General features: G+C 44.9%; 1 protein-coding gene across 1 annotated transcript in view; it reads left to right on the top strand.

Moving 5' to 3' along the window:
• LOC311227858 (lens fiber membrane intrinsic protein-like) overlaps positions 1–22315 on the top strand; it is a gene marked incomplete at both ends in the record, with an annotated part of 32188 nt that extends 9873 nt beyond the window's left edge. Inside the window, 3 exons of the mRNA XM_084313702.1 lie at positions 18705–18854; positions 20570–20704; positions 22254–22315. Of these exons, the coding sequence (XP_084169828.1) occupies positions 18705–18854; positions 20570–20704; positions 22254–22315 (347 nt within the window). The remainder of the gene's footprint in view (positions 1–18704; positions 18855–20569; positions 20705–22253) is intronic.
• Positions 22316–26394: the final 4079 nt, after the last annotated feature.

The following is a 26394-nucleotide window of genomic DNA, read 5'->3' as shown; positions in this document are numbered from 1 at the left end:
GAGGTGCTTTGGTACCATGAGGTGCACGCATAGTCGTAGTACCCTTGAATGAGTGCTCCTGCCAGAGTCTTCAGGGTATTCTTGTTTACCAGAGAGGAGATCCGGTACAAGAATCTAGTTCGTTGGTTGACTTTTTTTATTACATTGGATGCCATTTTGTCACAGGAAAGATTTGCCTCTAGGATGGAACCCAGGTAGGTAATTTCGTCTTTCCTTGTGACAATATTGTCACCCACTGCAACTGAGAAGCCGTCGGTCTTGCTGAGTTTGTTATTTGAACCGAAGAGAATGGACTCTGTTTTGCCCATGTGTAATGATAGTTTGTTATCAGCGAGCCATATGCAGATTTTGCCTAGTTCCGAGCTGAGGGTTTTTTCAACCTGCAACTTGTTCTTGTCAGAGACCAGTAGGGCTGAGTCTTCCGCAAACAGGAACAAGTTGGAGTCACAGGCTGACGACATGTCATTTGCATAAATTAGGAAGAGTAGCGGTCCTAGTATGCTTCCTTGTGGAACACCACAGCTCACTGTGAGGGGGGGGATAGAGTACCGTTTACCTCTACCATCTGTTCTCTCCCCTCCAGGTATGATTGCATCCAGCTCACTGATAAGCTATCAAAACCAATTGCTTTTAGCTTGTCAATCAGAATGGAGTGATTGACAGTGTCGAAGGCCTTTTGTAGGTCCAGCATGACCATGCCGCAGTATTTGCCCGCGTCCACCTCTTGTTTGATGTGGTCGTTCAAATAGAGGAGGCATATGTCAGTGGAGTGGGACGTTCTGAAGCCAGATTGGAATTCGTAGATTAGATTTTTTTCCGCCAGGTACTTTTCGACCTGTTCGTAGACTATTTTCTCCATGACTTTCGAGATGGAGGTAAGAATAGAAACAGGGCGGTAGTTGCCTGGGTCTAATTTGCTGCCCTTTTTGTGCAGAGGGGTCACTCTCGCAATTTTGAAGTCCTTGGGGACGTGTCCCTGTTTTATAGAGAGGTTTATTATGACAAACAGAGGTTTATTAAATGACAAAGAGTTCTGTAGTTAAGGGTAAATTCAGGTATTCAGGTATTATTTTTTTTACCGTTGCGCATATATATTGCCCTTCCAACTGAAAAATGTCAGGATAGAATCAAAATATTAGGTAGAGAGAGAGATGCCCCGTATTCCATTGCAGTTTGCACGGCCTCCTCAGCGTGCCTCTCCGCGGACCTATATATTTTATGCATAGCGTGGGTGGTGATGATGATGAAGATGATGATGATGATAGAAACTGCTGTGGCCCATAGAGTTGAATGCTGGTATTACACCAAGTACTATATCCCCCTACCGTACATAGAAGTACTATATCCCCCTACAGTACATTTAAGTACTATATCCCCCTATAGAAGTACTATATCTCTACAGTATATAGAAGTACTATATCCGCCTACAGTACATTTAAGTACTATATCTCTACAGTACATAGAAGTACTATATCCCCCTACAGTACATTTAAGTACTATATCCCCCTACAGTACATAGAAGTACTATATACCCCTACAGTACATTTAAGTACTATATCCCCCTACAGTACATTTAAGTACTATATCCCCCTACAGTACATTGAAATACTATATCTCTGAATGAATGAATGAATGAATGAATGAATGAATGAATGAATGAATGAATGAATGAATGAATGAAAACTTTATTTAACAGATTGCAGAATGGGTACAATACAGTACGGCTCAATACACACAATTGTTAAGGGGATGCAGACCTGAGAAAGACGTTTGTCTTGTTTCCATCAGGGTCCCCCATTTGACTCTACAGTACATATATTATTATTATATATTACCATTCATTAGTAAAGTACTTGAAAAGATAGTTTCAGTTCAAATAAATTCCTTTCTTGAAGAAAACAACATCTTAGAAGAATTTCAGTCAGGATTCAGAAAATATCATAGCACTGAAACTGCCCTCACCAAAATAATCAGTGACCTCAGACTAAACTCTGACGAGAATAAGATCTCCATCCTTATCCTGTTGGATCTCAGTGCAGCATTTGATACAATCGATCATGATATTCTAATCGATCGTCTTGAAAACCATGTCGGTTTCTCAGACCATGTGCTGGGCTGGTTTAAAACATACATCAGAGGGAGGAAATTCTATGTTAAACTAGGAGATCACATGTCTGATATATACGACAACAACTATGGAGTTGCACAAGGGAGTTGCTTAGGTCCTTTACTCTTCTCCCTTTACATGTTACCGCTGGGTGATATCATCAGAGAACATAATGTAGATTTCCATAGCTATGCGGATGATACACAACTGTACATATCTGCTGAACCAAATGATACAGCGATTAGCTCCATTACAGACTGCTTACTGTCAATAAATAAATGGATGAGTAAGAACTTCCTGAAACTAAACGAGAACAAAACTGAAATTCTAATTATTGGCTCCAAAACTAAAAAAGAAACATTAATAAAGAACCTGGGGGGACTAACCCCTTGGATCAAATCTGAGGTCACTAGTCTTGGGGTTATCATAGATTCAGAACTGAACTTCAATTCTCATATTAGCAAAGTGACGAAAACATCGTTCTTCCATCTCAGAAATATAGCAAAAGTACGACCATTTATTAATCAGAACGATGCTGAGAAGCTAATTCATGCATTCATATCTAGCCGGTTAGACTACTGTAATGCACTTTTCACAGGTCTCCCTAAGAAAACCACAGAGAGGCTTCAGCTAATCCAAAACTCTGCAGCCCGACTGCTAACTAGAACCAAAAGGAGAGAGCACATTAGTCCAGTCCTAGCCGCTTTACACTGGCTTCCCGTAACATTTAGAATTGACTTTAAGGTCCTTCTCCTTACATACAAAGCTCTAAATGGACAGGGACCTAGCTACATCGCCAACACTCTAATAAATTACACACCAGCAAGAACACTGCGATCATCAGCTGCTGGACTACTAGAGGCTCCCAGAAGCAGTCAAAAGAGGATCGGTAATGCAGCCTTTATCAACTATGCCCCAAAACTATGGAACAAACTACCCCAAAACATCAGGGAAGCCAACTCGCTAGACATCTTTAAAAGACAGCTTAAAACCTATCTCTTTGCTCAGGCATTTCACTGATAGTTATCTGCTACCACCTAGTGGCAAGAGGAAACATCAGGGATATCCTGACACAACTTGTATTTATTCTTACCCTGCCTACTCTTTTACACTGCCTATCAAACTCATGTGTCGGTTATTGCACTTTTTACTTCTTACTGATGACTATTTTTAAACTGAATCATTTTAAACTATTCTTATTTATTGCTAGATCCAAATGTGAAACACTGCGGGTTGTGACGCACACACACACAGTCACACACACACAGTCACACACACACACACACACAATCACACACAAACACACACACACACCGACATACACACATACACACACACACACAGACACACACACCGACATACACACACACACACACACACACACACACACAGTCACACACAGACACACACACACCGAGTTGTAGTAGCGTTGTAGTTGTAGATCTAGGTTAACTGTGTCCTGGTAGAGTAGATCTAGGTTAACTGTGTCCTGGAGTGGTAGTTGTAGAGTAGATCTAGGTTAACTGTGTCCTGGAGTAGAGTAGTAGTAGTTGTAGCGTTGTAGTTGTAGATCTAGGTTAACTGTGTCCTGGTAGTTGTAGAGTAGTAGTAGATCTAGGTTAACTGTGTCCTGGTAGAGTAGTAGTAGTTGTAGTAGATCTAGGTTAACTGTGTCCTGGTAGTTGTAGATCTAGGTTAACTATGTCCTGGAGTGGTAGTTGTAGAGTAGAGTAGATCTAGGTTAACTGTGTCCTGGAGTGGTAGTTGTAGAGTAGTAGTAGCTGAAGTACAACCACACACACACACACACAACACAATAAACACACATACACACTAAACAACGATGCATACAGGATTATTTATGACTATTTTTAAACTGAATCATTTTATTCTTATTATTTGCTAGATCCAAATGTGAAACACTGTGATTATTTGTTCATGAACTACAGGAGTATTACTGAATAGAGAGCCTATTAAGATGCTAGATCCTAATGTGAAACACTGTGATTTGCCATATCTTGCTATGCTCGCTCATGCCTGTATTTTTTATGTCCGTTCTATTTTATAATTTTTTGACTATTTTTAAACTGAATCATTTTAAACTATTTTTACTATTTGTGTTACTGAAAACTGTAAGCGGAGAGCCTATTGGGATGCTAGATCCTAATGTGAAACACTGTGATTCTACCCGTCTATCTTTTTATGCTCGCTTATGCCTGTATTTTTTACTGTTGTGAAGCACTTTGAACTGCAACCTCTGTATGAAAAGTGCTATACAAATAAAGTTATTAAAGTTATTATATAAGTACTATATCCCCCTACAGTACATAAAAGTACTATATCCCCCTACAGTACATAGAAGTACTATATCTCTACAGTACATATAAGTACTATATCTCTACAGTACATAGAAGTACTATATCCCCCTACAGTACATAGAAGTACTATATCCCCCTACAGTACATTTAAGTACTATATCCCCCTACAGTACATAGAAGTACTATATCCCCCTACAGTACATTTCAATACTATATCTCTACAGTACATAGAAGTACTATATCCCCCTACAGTACATTTAAGTACTATATCCCCCTACAGTACATTTAAATTCTATATCTCTACAGTACATAGAAGTACTATATCTCTACAGTACATAGAAGTACTATATCTCTACAGTACATTGAAGTACTATATCCCCCTACAGTACATTGAAGTACTATATCTCTACAGTAAGTACATAGACGTTGTAGCTGAGGGGTACAATTCCCTGACTGTATTGTTAGATATGATATTTAATACCACTACCTCATGTACTTTAACTTCTGGCCACCCAGTACAAGATATAAGTATGATGAACACTTTCCCACCTGATGAAACGAACCAACACAAATGTACCAAATCGAATATTTAATACAGCAAAGGGTGTATACAACATTCACTTAATTACATTTATGATTTGAAATATTGAATATGCTCTTTTATGGCAAATGAGTATTCGTAGGTAAATCAACATTGAATGTCCAATCTCTGGTTGCGCAGGGAGTAAGTATACAACCTGGAATATTTAGGAAACGATAGCGATGGTACTTAAATGATTATAGCTGGATACACTAAGGGGGGGGGGGGTCCCGCTGGTTGTAAGACAGTAGGAAGGGGGGGGTTAGAGAAGCCGCTGGCGGTATCCCATCTGGCCGACGGTATCCCATCTGGCCGACGGTGTCTTGGGAGAATCCAAAGTCTTAGACACAGTGCCCACAGAACCTCGGGCAGCAGACGAATACAGCTGGACCCTCTGTGGAACGGTATCTGCCGGTCCACAACGGAGAGACGTGGTGCGACCTCACGTGTAGAGCGCCGCCTCACCTGGAGTCCTCTCCGGGGGGTAATTCCAACACTCGACAGTGTTGGCCTTTATCCATGGAATAATCAAAGCACATAAAGCATAATCCAAGAGCCGTGGAAGGCTCGCCGTCGTCGGGTAGAGTAATCCAATATACAGGTCCAGTCGCTCTTGACCCGGAGCTCCTCGGATGCAATCACCACTAGGGGTCTGACCAGCCTGGATAAGCGTCCAGATAACGTCAGGAACGATGGGGGTACTGATAACTGTAGAACTCGAACCGAACGATGCACCATACATAAATAGACTATTATTAGCTTAATAGAATACGTCCAACTCGACGGTATGGTGCCAAAACTATGACCATTCAACTATTAATCTACACGATATCTCAATGCCTATTCTGGGCCAAGTAGGCCCTACTACACCGCACGTGCTTCGTGGGGAGGCTTTTGCGTCTGTCACTCTGTTGGAGGGTAAAGAACTGGACTAAAAGGAAGTTCTACTTTACGAGCGCCATATATATATGCGCTATGAACAAATAGTACCACACGTATTTCGCCCGACATATTACTGCGCGGAACCGGGGGTTTGCCTCGACATGTTAGGCGGCACGATTGAACTTGGACCTAGGGGTATGGCAACCTGGCGCCAGGTTCTCGTCCAATGGTAGAATGAAACTATTATGGGCTGTTTAGTAGAAACGGGGATATTCAATGCATATTGTACAAGGAATATACAGGGGATATCAAACGATATACAAATACAATTAAATATATATATATAAATAAATATACATATTCGGTTTAATCTGATCCTTCACAACAGCCGCCCCCTAATTAGTCCCACCTAATTAGCTAAGCAGAGACAGATTAACCGCACTGTCTTCCACTCAAGGTCCGCTGTAAGGTCAGTCAACTCACAAAGTCATAGGGTCATGGTCATCATCGATAGTATCTGGGAGTCGGGGCAGTTCTATGAGCCTCGCCACGGGCCGTGTGTAGGTGCGCCCTTGGACGAGTACTTCAGCTGCTCGGACCTTGCCATCGGCACCGGTGATCACTTTGCTTACGCGGCCAGCCGGCCACATAGCTCTGGGGAGTGACTGGTCAACTATCATGACGACTGTTCTTTCTGTCAAGTTGTCTCTCTCTTTTACCCACTTCTGGCGGGTCTGTAGAGACGGTAGGTAGTGAAGTAGGAAGCTGCTCCAAAACTTGTCAGCTAGTACTTGGCTGTACCTCCACAGTCTTCGGCCGTTCGCTTCTTCGGGCCTGTACATTGTCTGGGGTAGCGCGGGGTCCAGCCGCCCCATTAGGAGTGTGTTGGGGGTGACTGGGTCGACATCTGCTACATCACTGGAGACGTAACCGAGGGGCTTTGAGTTCAATACTCCCTCGATCTCCGTGAGGACTGTCATTAGGACTTCCTCTGCCACAGTCTGGGCTCCGAGTACGGCATACAGGGCTGTCTTTATAGAACGTACTTCTCGTTCCCAGGTTCCACCGAAGTGGGGTGCGTTCGGGGGATTAAACTGGAAGTCAACCTGGGCTGGAGCGAGGTGGGTCTTAAGTTCTGGGCCCATAGCTTGGAAGCTCTCTCTCAGCTCTCTTTCTCCGCCTTTGAAGTTGGTCCCGTGATCAGACAACAATGTAGACGGTTGTCCTTTCCGTGATATGAATCTCCGGAAGGCCATAAGGAATGAGTCTGTGCTCATGGTCGGAAGGAGCTCGATATGTATCGCTCTGGTGGTCATGCATTTGAATACAATACCCCACCGCTTCTCGGTGCCTCTTCCTCTCTTTATATACAACGGGCCAAAACAGTCCATGCCTGTGGAGTGGAATGGCTTGTCGCCGATTCGGAGGCGACAGGGGGGTAGGTCAGCCATCCGTGGTATGCTGGGCTGCGCGCGCCACTTACGGCAGTCTAGACAGGTTCGCTGGAAGCGCCGTACTGCTTCTCTCCCTTGCAATATCCAATAACGACGTCTGATCTCCGCGAAGACTCTCTCTGCTCCGGCGTGGTGCACATCCTCGTCGTATTTCTTTATGATCAGCTCTGTGACCTTGTGTCGGCTGTTCAAGACGATCGGGTGCTTAATGTCATCTGGTAGATCGGGGGCTCTCCGCAGGCGACCACCCACTCTGATGAGATTATGTGCGTCACTCTCTGGTGCCAGGTGAATCAGTCTGCTGTCTGATGGGACGGGGTTTCCTCCCTGTAGACAGTCTAGCTCATCGGGGAACGAGTCTCTCTGGGCTCGTTGTAGTAGAAGAAGTTCTGCTTCTTCGTAGTCAGCTGCTGACATGTCAGTGGTGGACTGAATCTCTGGGTGGTGCCGCAGGAATGTTCTTTGTTGCGCACTCTCTAGGGTAATGCAGTCATCTATGTTCGGGTCTGTGGAGGCGACAGTGCTCAGTCCACAGAACATAGGCTTCTTGTTCTCAGCCTCCTCGCTACTTGCTTCCCTCGGGGTGGGCGTAGGCCAATCTCCTTCCGGGAGCTGGAGGAATGCTGGTCCGTCACTGTAGATGTTGCGACGGGTTAGGTCATCCAGGGACATTCCCCGGGTGATGACGTCAGCTGGGTTGTGTTTGGTATCCACATACCTCCAGCTTGCTTCTTCCGTTAATTCTTGAATCTCGGTGACTCTGACTCCCACGAAGACTTTGTATCTGCATGAATCGGACTTAATCCATGTGAGTACTGTCGTGGAATCTGACCACAAGATTGTTCTATGCACCGGAATGGTGAGTTCACGTTGGATTAACGTGGCTAGATGCGCTCCTGCGAGGGCTGCGCAGAGCTCTAGACGTGGGATAGATTGTTGCTTACGTGGGGCTATCCTTGAGCGGGCCAGTATGAAAGCAGTGTGTATCTCTCCTCCCATCTCTTGGGCACGCAAATAAGCAACCGATCCGTAGGCTACTTCGGAGGCATCGCTGAAGACGTGTAGCTCAATCTCGCATGTCTCTGGCCTCACTGTGGATGGGAAGTAGCTGCGGCGTATATTGACACCTGGGAGTGAGCGGAGTTCCGTCTCCCACTCTCTCCATGTTGAGGCAAGGTGTGCGGGTATTGGGTCGTCCCAGCCCTGGTCCTTGTCCCATAGTGCTCGTACAATCATCTTTGCCCTGGTGGTGTAGGGTAGAATACATCCCAGCGGGTCATATTGTCTGGCGAGTGTTCTGTACACACTCCGTCTGGTGGTCGGTATCGCCGCCGACCTTCCTTGCTCTGGAGCCAAGGGTTTGTGTCTATAGTGGAGCGAGTCTGTTTTGAAGCGCCAGACTAATCCTAGTGTCATTTCTTGGGCTTCTCCTGGGATTGTCGCCATCCAGGTCTCGCTGCTGGCAGCCTTGTCTGCGGAGGAGAGGCTGCGCAATACGTGCGGGTCACTGCTGGCCCACTGCCTGAGATCAAAGCCTCCTTTGATTAGGGAGGCGCGTAACTTGATTAGGAGAACCTCGGCTTCTTCTTGAGTCGAGACGCTTTGTAGACAGTTGTCTACGTAGAAACTGTTCTTCACACTGTGTTGGACCTCTTCATCTGCTGCTGGGTCCTCTGTGACGTGTTTCTGTAGTGCAAATGTAGCACAGCACGGGCTGCATGTGGTTCCGAAGGGGAGTACTTCCCACTGGTAGATGGATGGGTTCTCATCTCCGATCTTCTCTCTCCATAGGAACCGTAGCAGAGGCTTGTCCTCCTCTACTAGTCTCACTTGCAAGAACATCCCTTTGATATCCCCGCTTATAGCCACCTTGTCCTGGCGGAAGCGCAGTAGCACGCCTAGTAGGGAGGGGCCGAGTGTGGGGCCGGGCAAGAGCTCTTTATTCAGATTTTGGGATCCGATCTGGTAGCTGCAGTTAAACACAATGCGATCCTTGCCATTGTGATGGACCTTGTGATGCGGCACGTACCATGATTCGGTCGTCTGATCGGTCTCTTTAATGTCAATCTTTGTTACGTGTCCCGCTGTGATTAGCTTCTCAATCTCAGCTCGGTACACACTCTGTTGAGCGGGGTCTTTGGCTAGGCGCCGCTCTGTGTTCAGTAGATAGCGCTCCGTGGCGTCTTTCTTTGCGTGAAAGGGGGGCATTCCCTCTCGCCTCAGGAGTGGAGTTGCGTATCTCATCACTCCGCCGACTGTGACTCTCTTTGTCCCCTGCTCGAGTAGGTGGATGGCGTAAATGTCTTCTTTAGAGCGAATGTCTTTCTTTTCGTTCTTAAAGGGCATTGTCTCTAGGGTCCATAGCCTCTCGACATGCTGCAGGAAAGTGGTGTCTTCTTCTGTCGTTCTGGAGTGGAAGCAGCTAGTGGCTGCGGTTCGGTTGAGAGATTTAGCGAGGGGGCCTTGTAATGTCCATCCTAGGCGGGTCTCGACTGCTGCAGGACAGCCTCGGGGACCTGTATGGACCCGGTCAATCGGGACTATGAGTTCTGCATGGTCGGAGCCTATCAACAGGGTCGGGGTAGCGCCGTCTATGAGCGGAATAGGTAATTGGCGCAGGTGCACATATTTATCCATCAACTTGGTGACAGGGTAGGTGTACTGCGAGAGTCCTATTTCTTGGCTGGTGAAAGCATTTGTGATCTCGTACCGTCGCTCTGGCTGCCCGTTGGCTGCGATAGTGAAGGAGACATTCTCGCCCTTTATCGTCTTTAAATCTCTTCTTATTGTCCGAATCGTCATTTCGTTCTTGCTCCCCCGCAGTCCCAGTTGAGTCGCAGCGGAGGCGAGCAGAAGGGTCTTCTCTGACCCGTCATCAAGGACGGCGTAAGTGTCCATGACTTTATCCTGGTAGCTCAATGTCACACGGACTACCTTTAAGAGCACTTGAGCTCCGTTGCTGCTGGCGGGGTCAATGTACATGACACTTGCCTTGGTGCCGCTCCGTGGTGCAGGTATAGGCCGTCTTCCGTTACTATCGTGTAGTATATCTAGATGGGCTCCATCACACCGGCTGCACCTTTTCTTTAGGCGGCATTCGGCTGCCATGTGGGGCCGCGCACATCGATAACAGCGCCGGTTGGACTTTATCCATTGGCTGACTTCTTCTGCATTCATCTTTGTGAATGAGTCACATTGTGACAGCCAGTGTTCTTTCTCACAGTAGGGACACGCTATCTTCCACTTCTCCTTTCTCGAGGGGGTGCTGTGACTCTTACTGCTCGGTACTGACTCTGATTGGTGCATGACAGTCACCGATCTTCTTCCATCACTTATTCTCCTGGGTCCCTCTCTGGAGCTTGGCGTGCTCCGCCCGAAGGTGTCCAGTCGTAAGCTGCTGACCTCTCTCGCCAGGAAGTCGGCCAGATCAAGGAGGGATGGCTCGGGGCCGTCGGGATCTCGGTAGTCCCTCTGCCGCCGAAAGCGCTCCTGTCTTGCGGGTGGCAGCTTCTCCAAAATCCTCTCAACGTTAGAGTTGGCGTACAGCTCATGCCTGCCCTTCTCCCGTTGAGCTCCCAGCATCCCCACCAGGGACTGCACTTTGATTGACAGGTCGTCTAGTGAGCGATTGTCTGTGGCTGGGGGTAGGCGGTCAATATGCCTTATCTCCTGGATTACGTAATCCCATATACGTCCATATCTTTGATCCAGCGCTGCAAGGGCCGCTGTGTATGGGGTCGAGGAGGTAGCATAGGCTAGCGCTATATTGTGCGCTCGCGGTACTTTCAGGTGCTTCAATAATATCGCATACTTGTGGCGTTCATCAGCGACATCCACCATCATTGTCTCTAAGCACATCCGGAGCTCCGTGTACTGTGCTCGACTCTCATAGGCGAAGTCTGGGAATGACGGCGTGGCGTTGTATGACGCCGTGGATGGCTGATACATCGGCGAGCGTTGGGGGAGAGACCTCCTGGGCGAGTCCCCTCTTGCGCCTCGCTGTGGGCTGGTACTGGCAGGGTACCATGGCCCGCTGGTCCAGGTACTGTTCCTCGGGGCTGGTCGTGCGTCGTGCTCACCCGTAAATAGAGTCGGGGGTCTGTAGCGCAGCGCCGCGGGGGTATAGCCTGGACTGTATGGGACCTCCTGGTCCGGTGGAGTACTGTGCTGTCGTCGGGCTTGGTTCTCCTCTTCTCCCTCTTTCTTCCAGATCTTGTAATCGTTTATTTAGCTTCTCCGCAGTGTAGGCCGCTCCTTCCTTGTAGCTGGGTCTCGCTTGGACCGGTATGGGAAGGGGGTCTGCGGGGGGTCTAGACTCGGTCTGTTGGTCAAGTTCAGGGTCGCTTGCTCGTTGCGGTGACGCTGCTCTTGACTGCTGTCTCGACGAGTTCCTTGAGCCCCTGGCGGAGGGAGAGGGAGTTGTCCTTTTGATCAGCTGCTCTATTAGTTGCGCTTGTAGTCTGTCGCGCTCTGCGTCTCTTTGGGCACCGGCAGCGGCGCGCTGGGCGTCGGCGGCGGCGCGCTCTGTTTCTCTTTGGGCACCGGCAGCGGCGCGCTGGGCGTCGGCCCGGTCTCTTGCCATATTCTCTTCCATCTGGAAGCGTCTCATCTCCAGACTTGTGCGCTGTTCTTCGCTCCGTTGCTGTGCTTGGAGGTGTTCGCGCTCGCTGGTCGCCTGGGCTTGGAGACGTTCGCGCTCGCTAAGCGTCTGTGCTTGGAGCCGATCGCGTTCGGTAGAGGCTGTCAGGCTGACGAGGAACGCCTGTTGTAGTATCCTCTCCGCTTCGCTGGGGGAAGGTGGTAGTGGAGGTGAGCCGCTCCTGCGTGAACCGCTCCTGGGGGTACTCGTTGGGGAGTCCTGGAGCTCTAGTTCCTCGGCGCTCTCCTCTTCTTCTTCCGTGCAGAGTTCTCTCTCTGTAGGGTTGTCTTCCTCCCGGGGCGTGTCGGGGACTACTTCTTTAGTAGTGGCGGGGGGTAAAGGCATGTCAATTCCCTCCTGGTCCCCACCGTGGGCTTGGTCAGTTACATTAGGACCTACTAGGGCCTCTGTGGTCGGGGAAACCTGGTCGTTAAGGTCAGACATAATTTTACTTTCTACTTTTACCGCGTTTACCGTTTGTCGAAGGCTAGGTAGTTGACTGACAGTGTAAGCCTCTAAGTACTGAGGTGTCTGTCGTCTGCGCCGCGGGCGTTCTAGGTTAGGAGGATCGTTTCGTGGAGTGTTCATCATAGGCCATTTCGATATTAATAACACTATATTAATATTACACTAGTTACCATCCGGCTCGAAGGACCAATTGTAGCTGAGGGGTACAATTCCCTGACTGTATTGTTAGATATGATATTTAATACCACTACCTCATGTACTTTAACTTCTGGCCACCCAGTACAAGATATAAGTATGATGAACACTTTCCCACCTGATGAAACGAACCAACACAAATGTACCAAATCGAATATTTAATACAGCAAAGGGTGTATACAACATTCACTTAATTACATTTATGATTTGAAATATTGAATATGCTCTTTTATGGCAAATGAGTATTCGTAGGTAAATCAACATTGAATGTCCAATCTCTGGTTGCGCAGGGAGTAAGTATACAACCTGGAATATTTAGGAAACGATAGCGATGGTACTTAAATGATTATAGCTGGATACACTAAGGGGGGGGGGGGGTCCCGCTGGTTGTAAGACAGTAGGAAGGGGGGGGTTAGAGAAGCCGCTGGCGGTATCCCATCTGGCCGACGGTGTCTTGGGAGAATCCAAAGTCTTAGACACAGTGCCCACAGAACCTCGGGCAGCAGACGAATACAGCTGGACCCTCTGTGGAACGGTATCTGCCGGTCCACAACGGAGAGACGTGGTGCGACCTCACGTGTAGAGCGCCGCCTCACCTGGAGTCCTCTCCGGGGGGTAATTCCAACACTCGACAGTGTTGGCCTTTATCCATGGAATAATCAAAGCACATAAAGCATAATCCAAGAGCCGTGGAAGGCTCGCCGTCGTCGGGTAGAGTAATCCAATATACAGGTCCAGTCGCTCTTGACCCGGAGCTCCTCGGATGCAATCACCACTAGGGGTCTGACCAGCCTGGATAAGCGTCCAGATAACGTCAGGAACGATGGGGGTACTGATAACTGTAGAACTCGAACCGAACGATGCACCATACATAAATAGACTATTATTAGCTTAATAGAATACGTCCAACTCGACGGTATGGTGCCAAAACTATGACCATTCAACTATTAATCTACACGATATCTCAATGCCTATTCTGGGCCAAGTAGGCCCTACTACACCGCACGTGCTTCGTGGGGAGGCTTTTGCGTCTGTCACTCTGTTGGAGGGTAAAGAACTGGACTAAAAGGAAGTTCTACTTTACGAGCGCCATATATATATGCGCTATGAACAAATAGTACCACACGTATTTCGCCCGACATATTACTGCGCGGAACCGGGGGTTTGCCTCGACATGTTAGGCGGCACGATTGAACTTGGACCTAGGGGTATGGCAACCTGGCGCCAGGTTCTCGTCCAATGGTAGAATGAAACTATTATGGGCTGTTTAGTAGAAACGGGGATATTCAATGCATATTGTACAAGGAATATACAGGGGATATCAAACGATATACAAATACAATTAAATATATATATATAAATAAATATACATATTCGGTTTAATCTGATCCTTCACAACAGACGTACTATATCTCTACAGTACATAGAAGTACTATATCTCTACAGTACATAGAAGTACTATATCTCTACAGTACATAGAAGTACTATATCTCTACAGTACATTGAAGTACTATATCTCTACAGTACATAGAAGTATTATATCTCTACAGTACATAGAAGTATTATATCTCTACAGTACATAGAAGTATTATATCTCTACAGTACATAGAAGTACTATATCTCTACAGTACATTGAAGTACTATATCTCTACAGTACATATAAGTACTATATCCCCCTACAGTACATAGAAGTACTATATCTCTACAGTACATCATTTACATTTACATTTAGTCATTTAGCTGACGCTTTTATCCAAAGCGACTTACAAGTTCTGTACGACAAGACAGCAAGAAGGGTACAACTCTATCAGCTGAGTAACAATGTTCATCAAGTGTTGCGTGTTACAGTGTAGGTTAGTTTATTAGGACAAGTGCATGACAGTAAGGTTAGTCAGGGTTAGATTTTTTTTTTTTTTTAATCATTTCAGATAATGGTTGAAGAAGTGAGTCTTTAGTCGACGGCGAAAGATTGGACGGGATTCGGCTGTCCTAACTGGGATGGGTAGTTCATTCCACCATTGTGGGGCAAGGACTGAGAATAGGCGGCTTCTCTTTGATGACCCTCCGGGAGCTTGGATAGGAGTAGGTCTGAGGCGGCCAGAAGATGCAGAGCGTAGGGGTCTTGAGGGTGTGTAGTTAGAGACCATTGACCGGAGGTAGGCGGGAGCGGTTCCCTTTGCTGCACGGTATGCTAGGTCGAGGGCCTTGAAGCGGATACGTGCAGCAATGGGGAGCCAGTGCAGGTCCCTAAGAAGTGGGGTGACATGGGCCGACTTCGGTAGGTTTGATATCAGGCGGGCCGCTGCGTTTTGAATGAGTTGAAGAGGCTTGGTGGCAGTGGCCGGGAGGCCAGCTAGCAGTGCGTTGCAGTAGTCGAGGCGGGAGATGACTGTTGATTGGATGAGGAGTTGGGTGGCTTCTTTTGTCAGGAAGGGGCGTATCCTTCTGACGTTGCTCAGGAGGAATCTGCAGGTTCTGGTTGTCGCTGCGATGTGAGCAGAGAAGTTCAACTGGTCGTCGAGGACAACACCAAGGTTCTTGGCGGTCGGGGACGCGGTCACAGCTGCATTCTCGACTGTGATGGAGAGGTCGGTCAGGGGGGAGGATTTGGCCGGCAGGTGGAGCAATTCTGTTTTGCTTAGGTTCAGTTTGAGGTGGTTGGTCGTCATCCAGGCGGAGATGTCGGACAGACAGGCCGAGATCCGCTCAGAGACGTGGATATCTGAGGGAGGGAAGGAGAGGAAGAGTTGAGTATCATCGGCATAACAATGATATGAGAAGCCATGAGACGTGATAATGTTACCCAGTGATTTAGTGTAGAGGGAGAAGAGAAGGGGTCCTAGGACCGAGCCCTGGGGGACACCCGTCCGGAGGGGGCGGGTGGCCGACAGAGTCCCTCTCCATGACACTTGGTAGGAGCGGTCGTTGAGGTATGATGTCAGCCATGTCAGCGCAGATCCAGCCACTCCCATTCCTGCGAGGGCCGCGAGGAGGATCTGATGGTTGACTGTGTCGAAGGCTGCAGATAGATCTAGGAGAATCAGGACAGAGGAGAGGCCTTTCGCTTTTGCTAAGTGAAGTGCCTCTGTGACCGCAATGAGGGCCGTTTCTGTGGAGTGGCCAGTCCGGAAGCCAGACTGATTGGGGTCTAGGAGGTCATTCTGTAAGAGATAAGCAGTAAGTTGGTTGGATACAGCACGTTCAAGTACATAGAAGTACTATATCTCTACAGTACATAGAAGTACTATATCTCTACAGTACATAGAAGTACTATATCTCTACAGTACATAGAAGTACAATATCTCTACAGTACATAGAATCAGCAGAACATAGAGCAACACAGCATAATTATAGAGCAACACAGCATAATTATAGAGCAACACAGCATAATTATAGAGCAACACAGCAGATAATAGAGCAACACAGCAGCATGAGCATAGAAAAACACAACCGAAGCATAGAGCAACACAGAAGATAATAGAGCAACACAGCAGCATGAGCATAGAGCAACACAGCAGCATCAGAACATGAGCCTAGAGCAACACAGCAGAACATGAACATAGAGCAACACAGCAGAACATGAGCATAGAGCAACACAGCAGAACATGAGCATAGAGCAACACAGCAGAACATGAGCCTAGAGCAACACAGCAGAACATGAACATAGAGCAACACAGCAGAACATGAGCATAGAGCAACACAGCAGAACATGAACATAGAGCAACACAGCAGAACATGAGCATAGAGCAACACAGCAGAACATGAGCATAGAGCAACACAGCAGAACATGAGCATAGAGCAACACAGCAGAACATGAACATAGAGCAACACAGCAGAACATGAACATAGAGCAACACAGCAGAACATGAACATAGAGCAACACAGCAGAACATGAACATAGAGCAACACAGCAGAACATGAACATAGAGCAACACAGCAGAACATGAGCATAGAGCAACACAGCAGAACATGAACATAGAGCAACACAGCAGCATCAGAACATGAGCATAGAGCAACACAGCAGAACATGAACATAGAGCAACACAGCAGAACATGAACATAGAGCAACACAGCAGAACATGAACATAAAGCAACACAGCAGAACATGAACATAGAGCAACACAGCAGAACATGAGCATAGAGCAACACAGCAGAACATGAGCATAGAGCAACACAGCAGAACATGAGCATAGAGCAACACAGCAGAACATGAACATAGAGCAACACAGCAGCAGAACATGAACATAGAGCAACACAGCAGAACATGAACATAGTAAGAGTGTATGTTATTATTTGGCAATTAAAAGGTGAGGTTAGCTTTCAAAAATATCATTTATTCAAATAGAATTTCCAAAATGATAAATAATAATAATGATAAACAAAATGTGAAACATTTAACTCATTTTCAGTCACATTAATAACAAAGGGCATTTTGAGTTTCATATACTATTGAAACATGGATTTTCTTAGATTTCTAAAGACATCACATCATCTTTGTAGCTCAAATAAACAAGACATGTCACTGAACTGTGTAACTGTGTAAAGAAAAGTGTCCCAGTTTTGTAGCCTTTTTGACTTTACATTTAATGTTTTCAGAACTGTGCAAAAAAAATGTGTCCCATTTCACTTGTTATATTTCCACATTTTAGTGTTCTTCAGTTTTTTTACTGTGCAGAAAAAAAGAAAAGGATCAAGTGTCCCATTTCACTTGTTATATTCCCACATTTTAGTGTTCTTCAGTTCTTTTTTTTCATTCAGTGTGAGAAATCCAGTCTCTTTTGACCTTTAACAAGTCCATCAAAGTCAGGTTGAATGTCTGAGGTGGAGATGCGAAGCACAGCTGACATGTTCATCAGTGAGAGAGGATCTGTACCTGGATTTGGTATACTTCATGACTGAGAATATCTGTTCACATGTGTAGGTGGATCCAAAGAGAACCAACATCTTCTGAGCATGTCTCCTCATGTTTTGAAAGTTCTCCTCCTTCAGAGCAGAGTAGAACTCTAGCAGTGATGCTGACTTAAAGTGCTCTCTCAGTAGTGAATCAAACTGCAGGTCAATGAGTTCAAGCTGAACATCAGTGGGTGCACTATCAACACTGCAGGTAAAGGGAGAGGAAACCAGCTGCATTTCATCCTCAACCTTTTTAAAATCTTGAAAACGCCTTGAAAATTCATCATGCAGTTCTCCTCTCCTAACCTGTGCCGGTGATCATCTGATGGTTTGACTTCTTTCAGGGTTTTCATGTGTTTGAGATTGTTGCTGCCTAGTTGCCTTGAAATTAATTGCAACTTTGTCATGAAGGCTTTCACATGGCTATGCATTTCATGAGCAAAAATGACCTTGCCCTGCAGTTGTGTGCTCAGTAGGGATGGGTACCGTTCACATTTGAACCGATATGAATCGATACCGGTACCCAACGGTACCTTTTTTCGGTACTTTAGTCTCTAAAAATTTAATCTACCTACCTCAGTTGTAAAAAAAAAAATCCAAACTTCAAATAACCACACTTTTGACAGTTTTTGGCCTGCCATTGCCCCGACTGCTTTGTTGTTGAATCAAGTAAAATCCTAGTTAAGCGTATATTGTGCGTGTGAACGTTGACATAAAAAAAAATAAAAAAAAAGATAAAAAATTAAATAAAAGACAAAATAAATGTATTTGAATTTTTTTATGATGTAATCTTTTGCGGGCCGGTCAGAATCATCCCGCGGGCCGTATTTGGCCCGCGGGCCGTACAATGCCCAGGTCTGACATAGAGCAACACAGCAGAACTAGGGCTGTCAGTTTATCGCGTTAATTAGATTAATTAATTACACAGCAAATTATCGCGTCATGAAAATTAACTGTGTCGCTCTCTCTCTCTGCCGCTCTCTGTTGACCTGTGCCTCTCTCTCTCTCTCTCTCTCTCTCTCTCTCTCTCTCTCTCTCTCTCTCTCTCTCTCTCTCTCTCTCTCTCTCTCTCTCTCTCTCTTCTCTTTCTCCATCGCTCTGTCGCTCTCTCTCTCTCTCTCTCTGCCGCTCTCTGTTGACCTGTGCCTCTCTCTACCTCTCCTCTCAGCGTACTGGAATGCCACCAGGGCGTTCATGATACTGTCGGGGATGTCGTGCTTCGCTGGGATCATCGCCGGCATCATGTCCTTCGCTCACTTCTCCTCCTTCGAGAGGTTCAACCGCTCCTTCGCTGCAGGCATCATGTTCTTCATCTCCAGTGAGTACACACACACACACACACACACACACACACACACACACACACACACACACACACACACACACACACACACATACACATACACACACACACACACACACACACACACACACACACACACACACACACACACACACACACACACACACACACACACACACACACACACACACACACACACACACACACACACACACACACACACACACACACACACACAAACAGGGAGCGAAATTAACTTTTTGACTCACCGGCCAGTGGCGGGTAGATGGGAAGAGTCTACCCGCCAAGCATATTTCTTACCTGCCAACATTTTTTTGATTAAAAAAATATATATATATTTTATATAAATTTTTTTTTTAAATAAAATATATATTATATAATCATACTTGTAGTTGTATTATCTGCGAGACATCGCCACCACGCAATAAGTCAAAATGCTTGCTATCTGCAAACAGCTCCACTGTCTGTGTGTATACTTGAGTAGCCTCCAGCTCCAGCAAGGATTCTCCGGCCCTGCAGCTAGACCCTATATTCAGCTAGACCCTACATTCAGCATGCAAGGATTCTCCGGCGATGCAGCTGGACCCTATTTATAACGTTACGTTACGGTTCTTTTGTCAAATCACATTCAACATGCCCTCAGCTAGAATACGCATTCAATCAATGTTATAAGACATTGATATCAGGAGCTATCTGTAGCTACTGCTAGCCCGGTAGATAACGTTAAGACAATTTAGTTTACTGGGACATTTCGATCTAACGTGAGCTAGCTAACGCGAGCTAACGAGGGAACGGAGGTATTATGCACTCGAGTAGACTATTGCTGGAGCATTTGTTGATATCAGCAGCTATCAGTAGCTAGCCAGCTAGATACCGTTAGACAATGCCTCGTCATGTATTAAACTAAAAGTGAATAGTTGACTGGGTCATTGTTTAAACAGTACGTTAGCTCATGGAGGTCCGATATAGACTAGAGCAGACGGAAGTAAACAAGCCAAATGATAGCTTCCGATTGGTCATTTGCTTTTTTTTCTCATGAAACCAGTCACGTCACTCTACTGTGATTGGACCGTTGACTTGAGTGCGATGTGGGACTTGTAGTTTTTTAACGATCTCGCGGCGGAGAAAAAAAAGACGAGCGGCTATAATCTGTACTCGCACAAGAGTATCGTTATGAACTACACGTCTACACGCCACACGGCGGGCAGCCCTCTAAGTGTCATGCGCCAAAGGTAAAAACAGACCGCCCCTGGCGGGCGGCGGGCTTTAGTTTCGGTCCCTGCACACAAATAAGCACCCACACACAAACAAGTACACACACGAATAAGCACACACACACATGCACAAACAAGCACGCACACACACACTCACACATGCACAAACAAGCACACACACACACACACTTACAAGCATAAACAAGCAAACACACACACACACATACATGCACAAACAAACAAGCACACACACACACGCACACACAAGCACACTCACACAATTTTAATAAATTCGTAAAAACTGTGAAATGGTAATAAACTAAATGCATCATATTATTAGTCCATAACCCTAAACATGCACACAATCCTGAGTATACTATATACACACAGACACAAACATGTGTAAAGAGAATAAAAGAGAGAGAGTAAAGAGAATAAAACTCTTGACTTGACTTGATGTATCAATAAACGCTTTTATTTTATTATCCCTTCTAGCTTTCTTTGTCCTGCTGGCCATGGCCATCTACACGGGGGTGACCGTCAACTTCCTGGGAAGGCGTTTTGGTGACTGGCGTTTCTCCTGGTCGTACATACTGGGCTGGGTGGCTCTTCTCATGACGTTCTTTGCAGGTAAGGGGCTGAACCAATCAGCAATACCAACTGAGTCACGTGACTACAAACATACCGTGTTCGAGCCAATCAGCAATACCGACTGAGTCACGTGACTATAAACATACCATGTTCGAGCCAATCAGCAATTGCAACTGAGTCACGTGACTACAAACATACCGTGTTCGAGCCAATCAGCAATACCAACTGAGTGACGTGACTACAAACATACCATGTTCGAGCCAATCAGCAATACCAACTGAGTCACGTGCAGGGGTGTAAAAAGTACCCCGAAATTATACTTAAGTGAAAGTATGGCTACCGTCTCAAAATCGTACTCAAGTAAAAGTCAGAGTATCTGGCTAAAAATACACTTGAGTTAAAAGTAAAAAAGTTTCAACTTTTAAATGTACTTAAGTACTAAAAGGTCAAAGTAAAAACTTTTTTTTGTTTCTTCAAATTCGATGGAGAATTTTTTAAGGCAGAAATTTCATGGGATCGGGGGAGGCAAAGGAGACACTACATTCTATAAGAATCAGTGTTGACTGCGGCCAAAGAGAACATTTCATGGAGATAGGGCCAAGGGTGCTCGTCTTGTCCTAGCCCCTTTCGGGACTGTAAAATCACACCAACATTATATGACAAATAACGAAAAATCTCTAAATTAAGTCTGTCTCGCTTTTCTCTATCAAAACACTTGTCGTACAGGTGTTGCACAGACATTTCAAAGGTACTCACAGTTGCACGAGGGTTTCAGACAGACAAACACTATAGGTTTGACAGCGCAGGCGCATCAGGCAGCCAAAGCCGGAAATAAAGCCGTGTTGGTAAGTTTATTAAAATTATTTAAAATGTTTATTAGCAATGCCAAGCTTTCAAACCCTAGCGTTTGTCTGTCCGAAACCCCAGTGCAACTGTGAGTACCTTTGGAATGTCTGTGCGACACCTGTGTATATAATATTATTTGGCTGCCTGGCTCCACTCAGTGCACTGCAGTGTTGTAGTCGAGTCACAAAATCTCGAGTCTGAGTCGAGTCTCGAGTCCCCAGTGTTCGAGTCTGAGTCCAAGTCCGAGTCACCAAAGAAGAGCCAGAGTCGAGTCCCCATTACCCTAGTCCGAGTCCCAGTCATCAAGGTTGAGTCCACTCCACTCTGGCGGTCAAAGAGCTGACATACAAATAAAAAAAGGTCTACAATAAACTTAAATGACACAGCGGTCACCATTTCAAAGGAAGTTTATTTACTTTGTGACACAATAGCCAAACAAATGCACTAGCCATCAATATCTTATGCCAAATGATTAGGGCCTATTACAAAAAAATATAAATAAATAACTGTATTCATCAATTAACAAGTCCGAGTCCTCGTCTGCACCTTCCAAGTCTGATGCTCGAGTCCAAGTCCGAGTCATCAGTGCTCAAGTCCAAGTCGAGTCACGAATCCTGAAAATCAGTCCAGGACTCTGACCCGAGTACTACAACAAAACATGATACCAAATACGAATTATTACATTTCTATCCCTGACTGTATTTCCATCAAGTAACACGTCTGCCCTCTCTCTCTCTTTCAGGTATTTTCTACATGTGTGCCTACAGGATGCATGAATGTAGAAGAGGGACGGGTCCGCGCTAAGAGGCCGGACAGCCGCGGTTCACTTTTTAGAAAAGAAAAGAGGACAATGCTCTGAATGGATCCTTAATCCAGGAGGAGGGAAACCCAACTATTTCAAAAAGCAGTCTGGACTGATCGATCACCCAAGAGATGATGTCTGACCGCTTCTCACCCAGAGAGACCCAGTGCATGTATGAAGATTATGTAAGACTCACGACTTGGTCCTTGGTCCTATGGTCTCGATATAGGTCTCGAGGACTTTCTTTCTATAGGAATAATTATTACGGTGGCGGTGAGGGCAGCATACTCAGACGTTGAGGGTTGGGATAAGAGTTTGTTGATGGTCTGATTACTTTTATATATCACCTCACTGCCTTTTTTTTCTCCAAGTCCCTTTTTTTGAAAGTATGTATAAGCGAGAAGTGGGGATAGTACAGATTTGGCATATCCCCACGTTATCTTTTAATAAAGTTCCTCTTCGAATGTTCTCTTTGGCGTACTGTTTTGTTTCTGCCCGTTTACATCGGATCGATGATGATGATGATGATGATGATGATGATGATGATGATGATGATGATGATGATGATGATGATGATGATGAATTGTTTTATTTTCGGTCTTTGTTTACAGATCAATCAAAAACACACATGTGTGGACTTTCAAAAAGGAAAGAAAAGAAAAATCACAAATGTACATATTCAAAGTAAGCTCACACACAAAATCCAAACTCAATGACCGAAAAAAGGAATAGGCTGAAGCACATGCTTATTTTTGCCTATCCTTTACAATTCATAAAAACTAAATATACTTTAATATAAGAAAGAAAAACCCCAAATATGCTGTAAGATATACTTTTTTTTTGATGTTTTACTCAAAACTGTACTCCTGAATTATTTTATCCTTTAGGGCCTTTTTAAATCTCCCCTGAGAAGTACACAACTTCAACCTGTCACTAAGGCTTTATGAATAATGGGTTTGTCGATTCAAGGTAACTAGCTTTGTTTATTATTCTAATAGCTCTTTTCTGTAGTTTAATAATAGGATCTATATTTGTTTTATAAACATTCCCCCAGACCTCAACACAATATGACATGTATGGCACAACAAGTGAAAAATACAATATATGCAAACATTTGTGATTTAAGCAGCAGTTCTATAGGTCTTCTCTTACTGAGAGACATGGGGGGAGAGAGAAAAGTGGGAGGAAACATCTACTTATATACCCGCCACATGGTGGTGTACCTGAGTGGCTCCGCCTAGAGCGCCCTCTAGTGGAAACATATATATATATGCAGCTAGACAGTTACCGGTGGAGACAGTTATATATGCAGGTAAACAGTTACTAGTGTAAACGGCCATATATACAGTTAGACAGTTACTAACAATCCTACACAGAACCTCTGACTTCAACAATGTCATTATGGATCTGTGTTGTTTTATCATTTTACAGACTGTTACACTGAGATCAGCGTAATGTGTGTGTGTCTCGATAATCCTCTTTTCTCCCCGGCCAGCCAAAACAATGTTGTTATTAACTCCTGTAGATGGGAGCCATTTCTGTTGACTTTCATCATATCCTTGTGTATTAAACTATGTTATGCCATATAGGCCATAAGCCACATAGACAGTTACAATGAGTATTCTATTATAAAGGCCCAGACTATAGGTCACGGGATTGTGTTTCTTCAGAGCCATAACCCAAGGTTATGGGAACTGTTAGACGAAGCTGTTTTCCTTCCAGGCTATAGCATAACATAGTAGTATTATTAATTTCTCTAACCAGCCATTTTGTTTTTTCTACGTCATTTCATGTATTTAATTGTATGTCTGACCAGGGCTCGCTCTCACTTCGTGGTCAGCCATTTGTTACACTGGTCTGATTTTGAACATAGCATTTCCTTGTATGATCAAATAAGGGAATACATTTATCTCATTTTTATTCAACTTTGGACTCAGACAATTGTCATTTTGCTCACATTATATTATAAATTCCCATCACACGCCTTATAAATAAAATGCATTATTATTATTATTATTATTATTTGGGGTGTGTGCGACTTGGCTATAATAAGGTAATTTATAGGCCTGATATTCTATATTCTATAATAATATTTCAAATTGCATGTGTCCGGATTGGCAGAAGTCAGTACTGTATCTACAAAACCTTCTGTTAAATCATCTTCCCTTTATTAATTTCCTTAGATTTTCTGTACACATGCTCAAGAAGGTGCCGAACGAGCTCAGTGGCAGTTTCTCATAATTTATATTCTCCTTTGTTTCATCACAATTTACTCAAGTAACAGACACAATATTTCTGACACTGGGAATACATTTCCTGAGATCCATAGATGTCCATAGATACCAAGAACATGTAGAAGGATCTTGTAGAAGTGGAGCAATCTTCCATTTACTTAGGTATGTATTTCTAGGCAGATTTTCAGAAAATAGGGCTAGGGCTTAACCTTAAGATATTAAAGGTGCACTGCATTTATTGTAATTGTTAGAATAATTATATCTTATCATAAAACTAAATATTATTTTAGGCACGGTGAACCAAACATAAGCCTAGAATATATTTGTTAACAGAATTGTGGGCCCTGCCTTTGTACAATAAAATAGTAACTTTTCAGGAAGCTTTGTTTGAAGTATGAAGCTTTCCAGCTTTGAACAGTGTTCCAGGGATCCAATTTTTCTCCAAGGACAGTTTGTTTATTCAGTTATGCAAATATACCTTAGAGATGATAGATTTATCTGACTCTCACAAAACTACATAGTGCACCTTTAAGGCTTTATTTAACCATGTCAGGAAAAATGTGCCTCATTAGTGCATTTAAATCTGAAATAACATCAGGTTCACATCAACATCATCATCATCATAAACATACCACCCTCACGGAAATGTATTATGGCATTTCTATAATTTTCTTGGTCACTACCAAAATGATGTCAAAGCGATCAGTATCATGGTTTAAACTGGATTATACAACAGGTAGTTACGACCACGCGTTGTGATTGGTGGAGAGCGTTCTAAACAGTGAGTATATTCATGATACACTCACGGTTAAATCACCATGAATATACCACTGCGCTGGCTTTAGAATGCTGTAGAAAGTTTCAACTACCATTCATCAAACGGAAACTGTGTCAACATGACCTACTCTGCGGACAACATTACATTTGATTTAAAACGAGTGGATAGATAAAGAGGACGGGCCTACATCTACCGGTATTCAGAAAAACAGCATTTTTAGATATGCCGCAGGGATGCGTTGCTCATGGGACGGAGTTGCACGCCGGGCAACCAGCTTTTGTGAGCAGAAGCGCATGCACGCACATGCATGGATGTACGCGTGCATGCGCGTGCACTCAAGAATGCGCTGCACTCGACTCGTTGCGGGTACCTCGCATAAGCATAACAATAGCGCATGGAATGCAAGTATGCAACCCATTTCATGGCAATCACATTCACAGGTTTGGTGTGAACGGTGCTCTGCCTGAGTCAGACCATCGTTCACACCAACCTGAGGGGAGGGGGCAGGGAGCTCTGTGTCTATTCCATCCTATCCCATCCACTACACAGTAAAATACTTATGCACAAAAGTAATTCCATGCAGCACTGCAGAATGTGAAAGGGGATTCAGCGCCATGAATCAAATGATCACCCCAACTACAATTAACTACAATTACATTTAAAACATTGTTTGTTTTTCCACCACAATATAATTTCTTTATATATTGAAGGCTACATCCCGTGCGCGAGGGAACATTTATGCGCATGCGTGGGAGCGTGCGTGCACGTGGCGTCATTAAAACATTGTGCAAGTTGCAACCAGCTTTGAAATCAGCAACGCAAGCCCATGCCAATCCAACGAGCTGGACGCGCTGGAGAAAAGCCGCAATGAAATCAACACCACCAAGTCAACTGGCCCAACTCCCGGAACTGTCCGAGGTGCTGATCCTCCAAGGTGCTGATGACTTTCTCTGACTTTCGCTTGCATTATTAGACTAATACCTCATTAGTTTGTGTTGCCAAGCTTGTTGATAATGATAGGCTACTCCATTTGAAATTCCATAGCAACGAGACATCTTCAGGAAAAAAA

Source organism: Notolepis coatsorum (genome assembly GCF_963971535.1).
Source record: "Notolepis coatsorum genome assembly, chromosome: 4".
In the NCBI taxonomy this organism is placed as follows: Eukaryota; Metazoa; Chordata; class Actinopteri; order Aulopiformes; family Paralepididae; genus Notolepis; species Notolepis coatsorum.
Note: the sequence above shows the minus strand (reverse complement) of the source record. Positions and strands in the feature narration are given on the sequence as shown.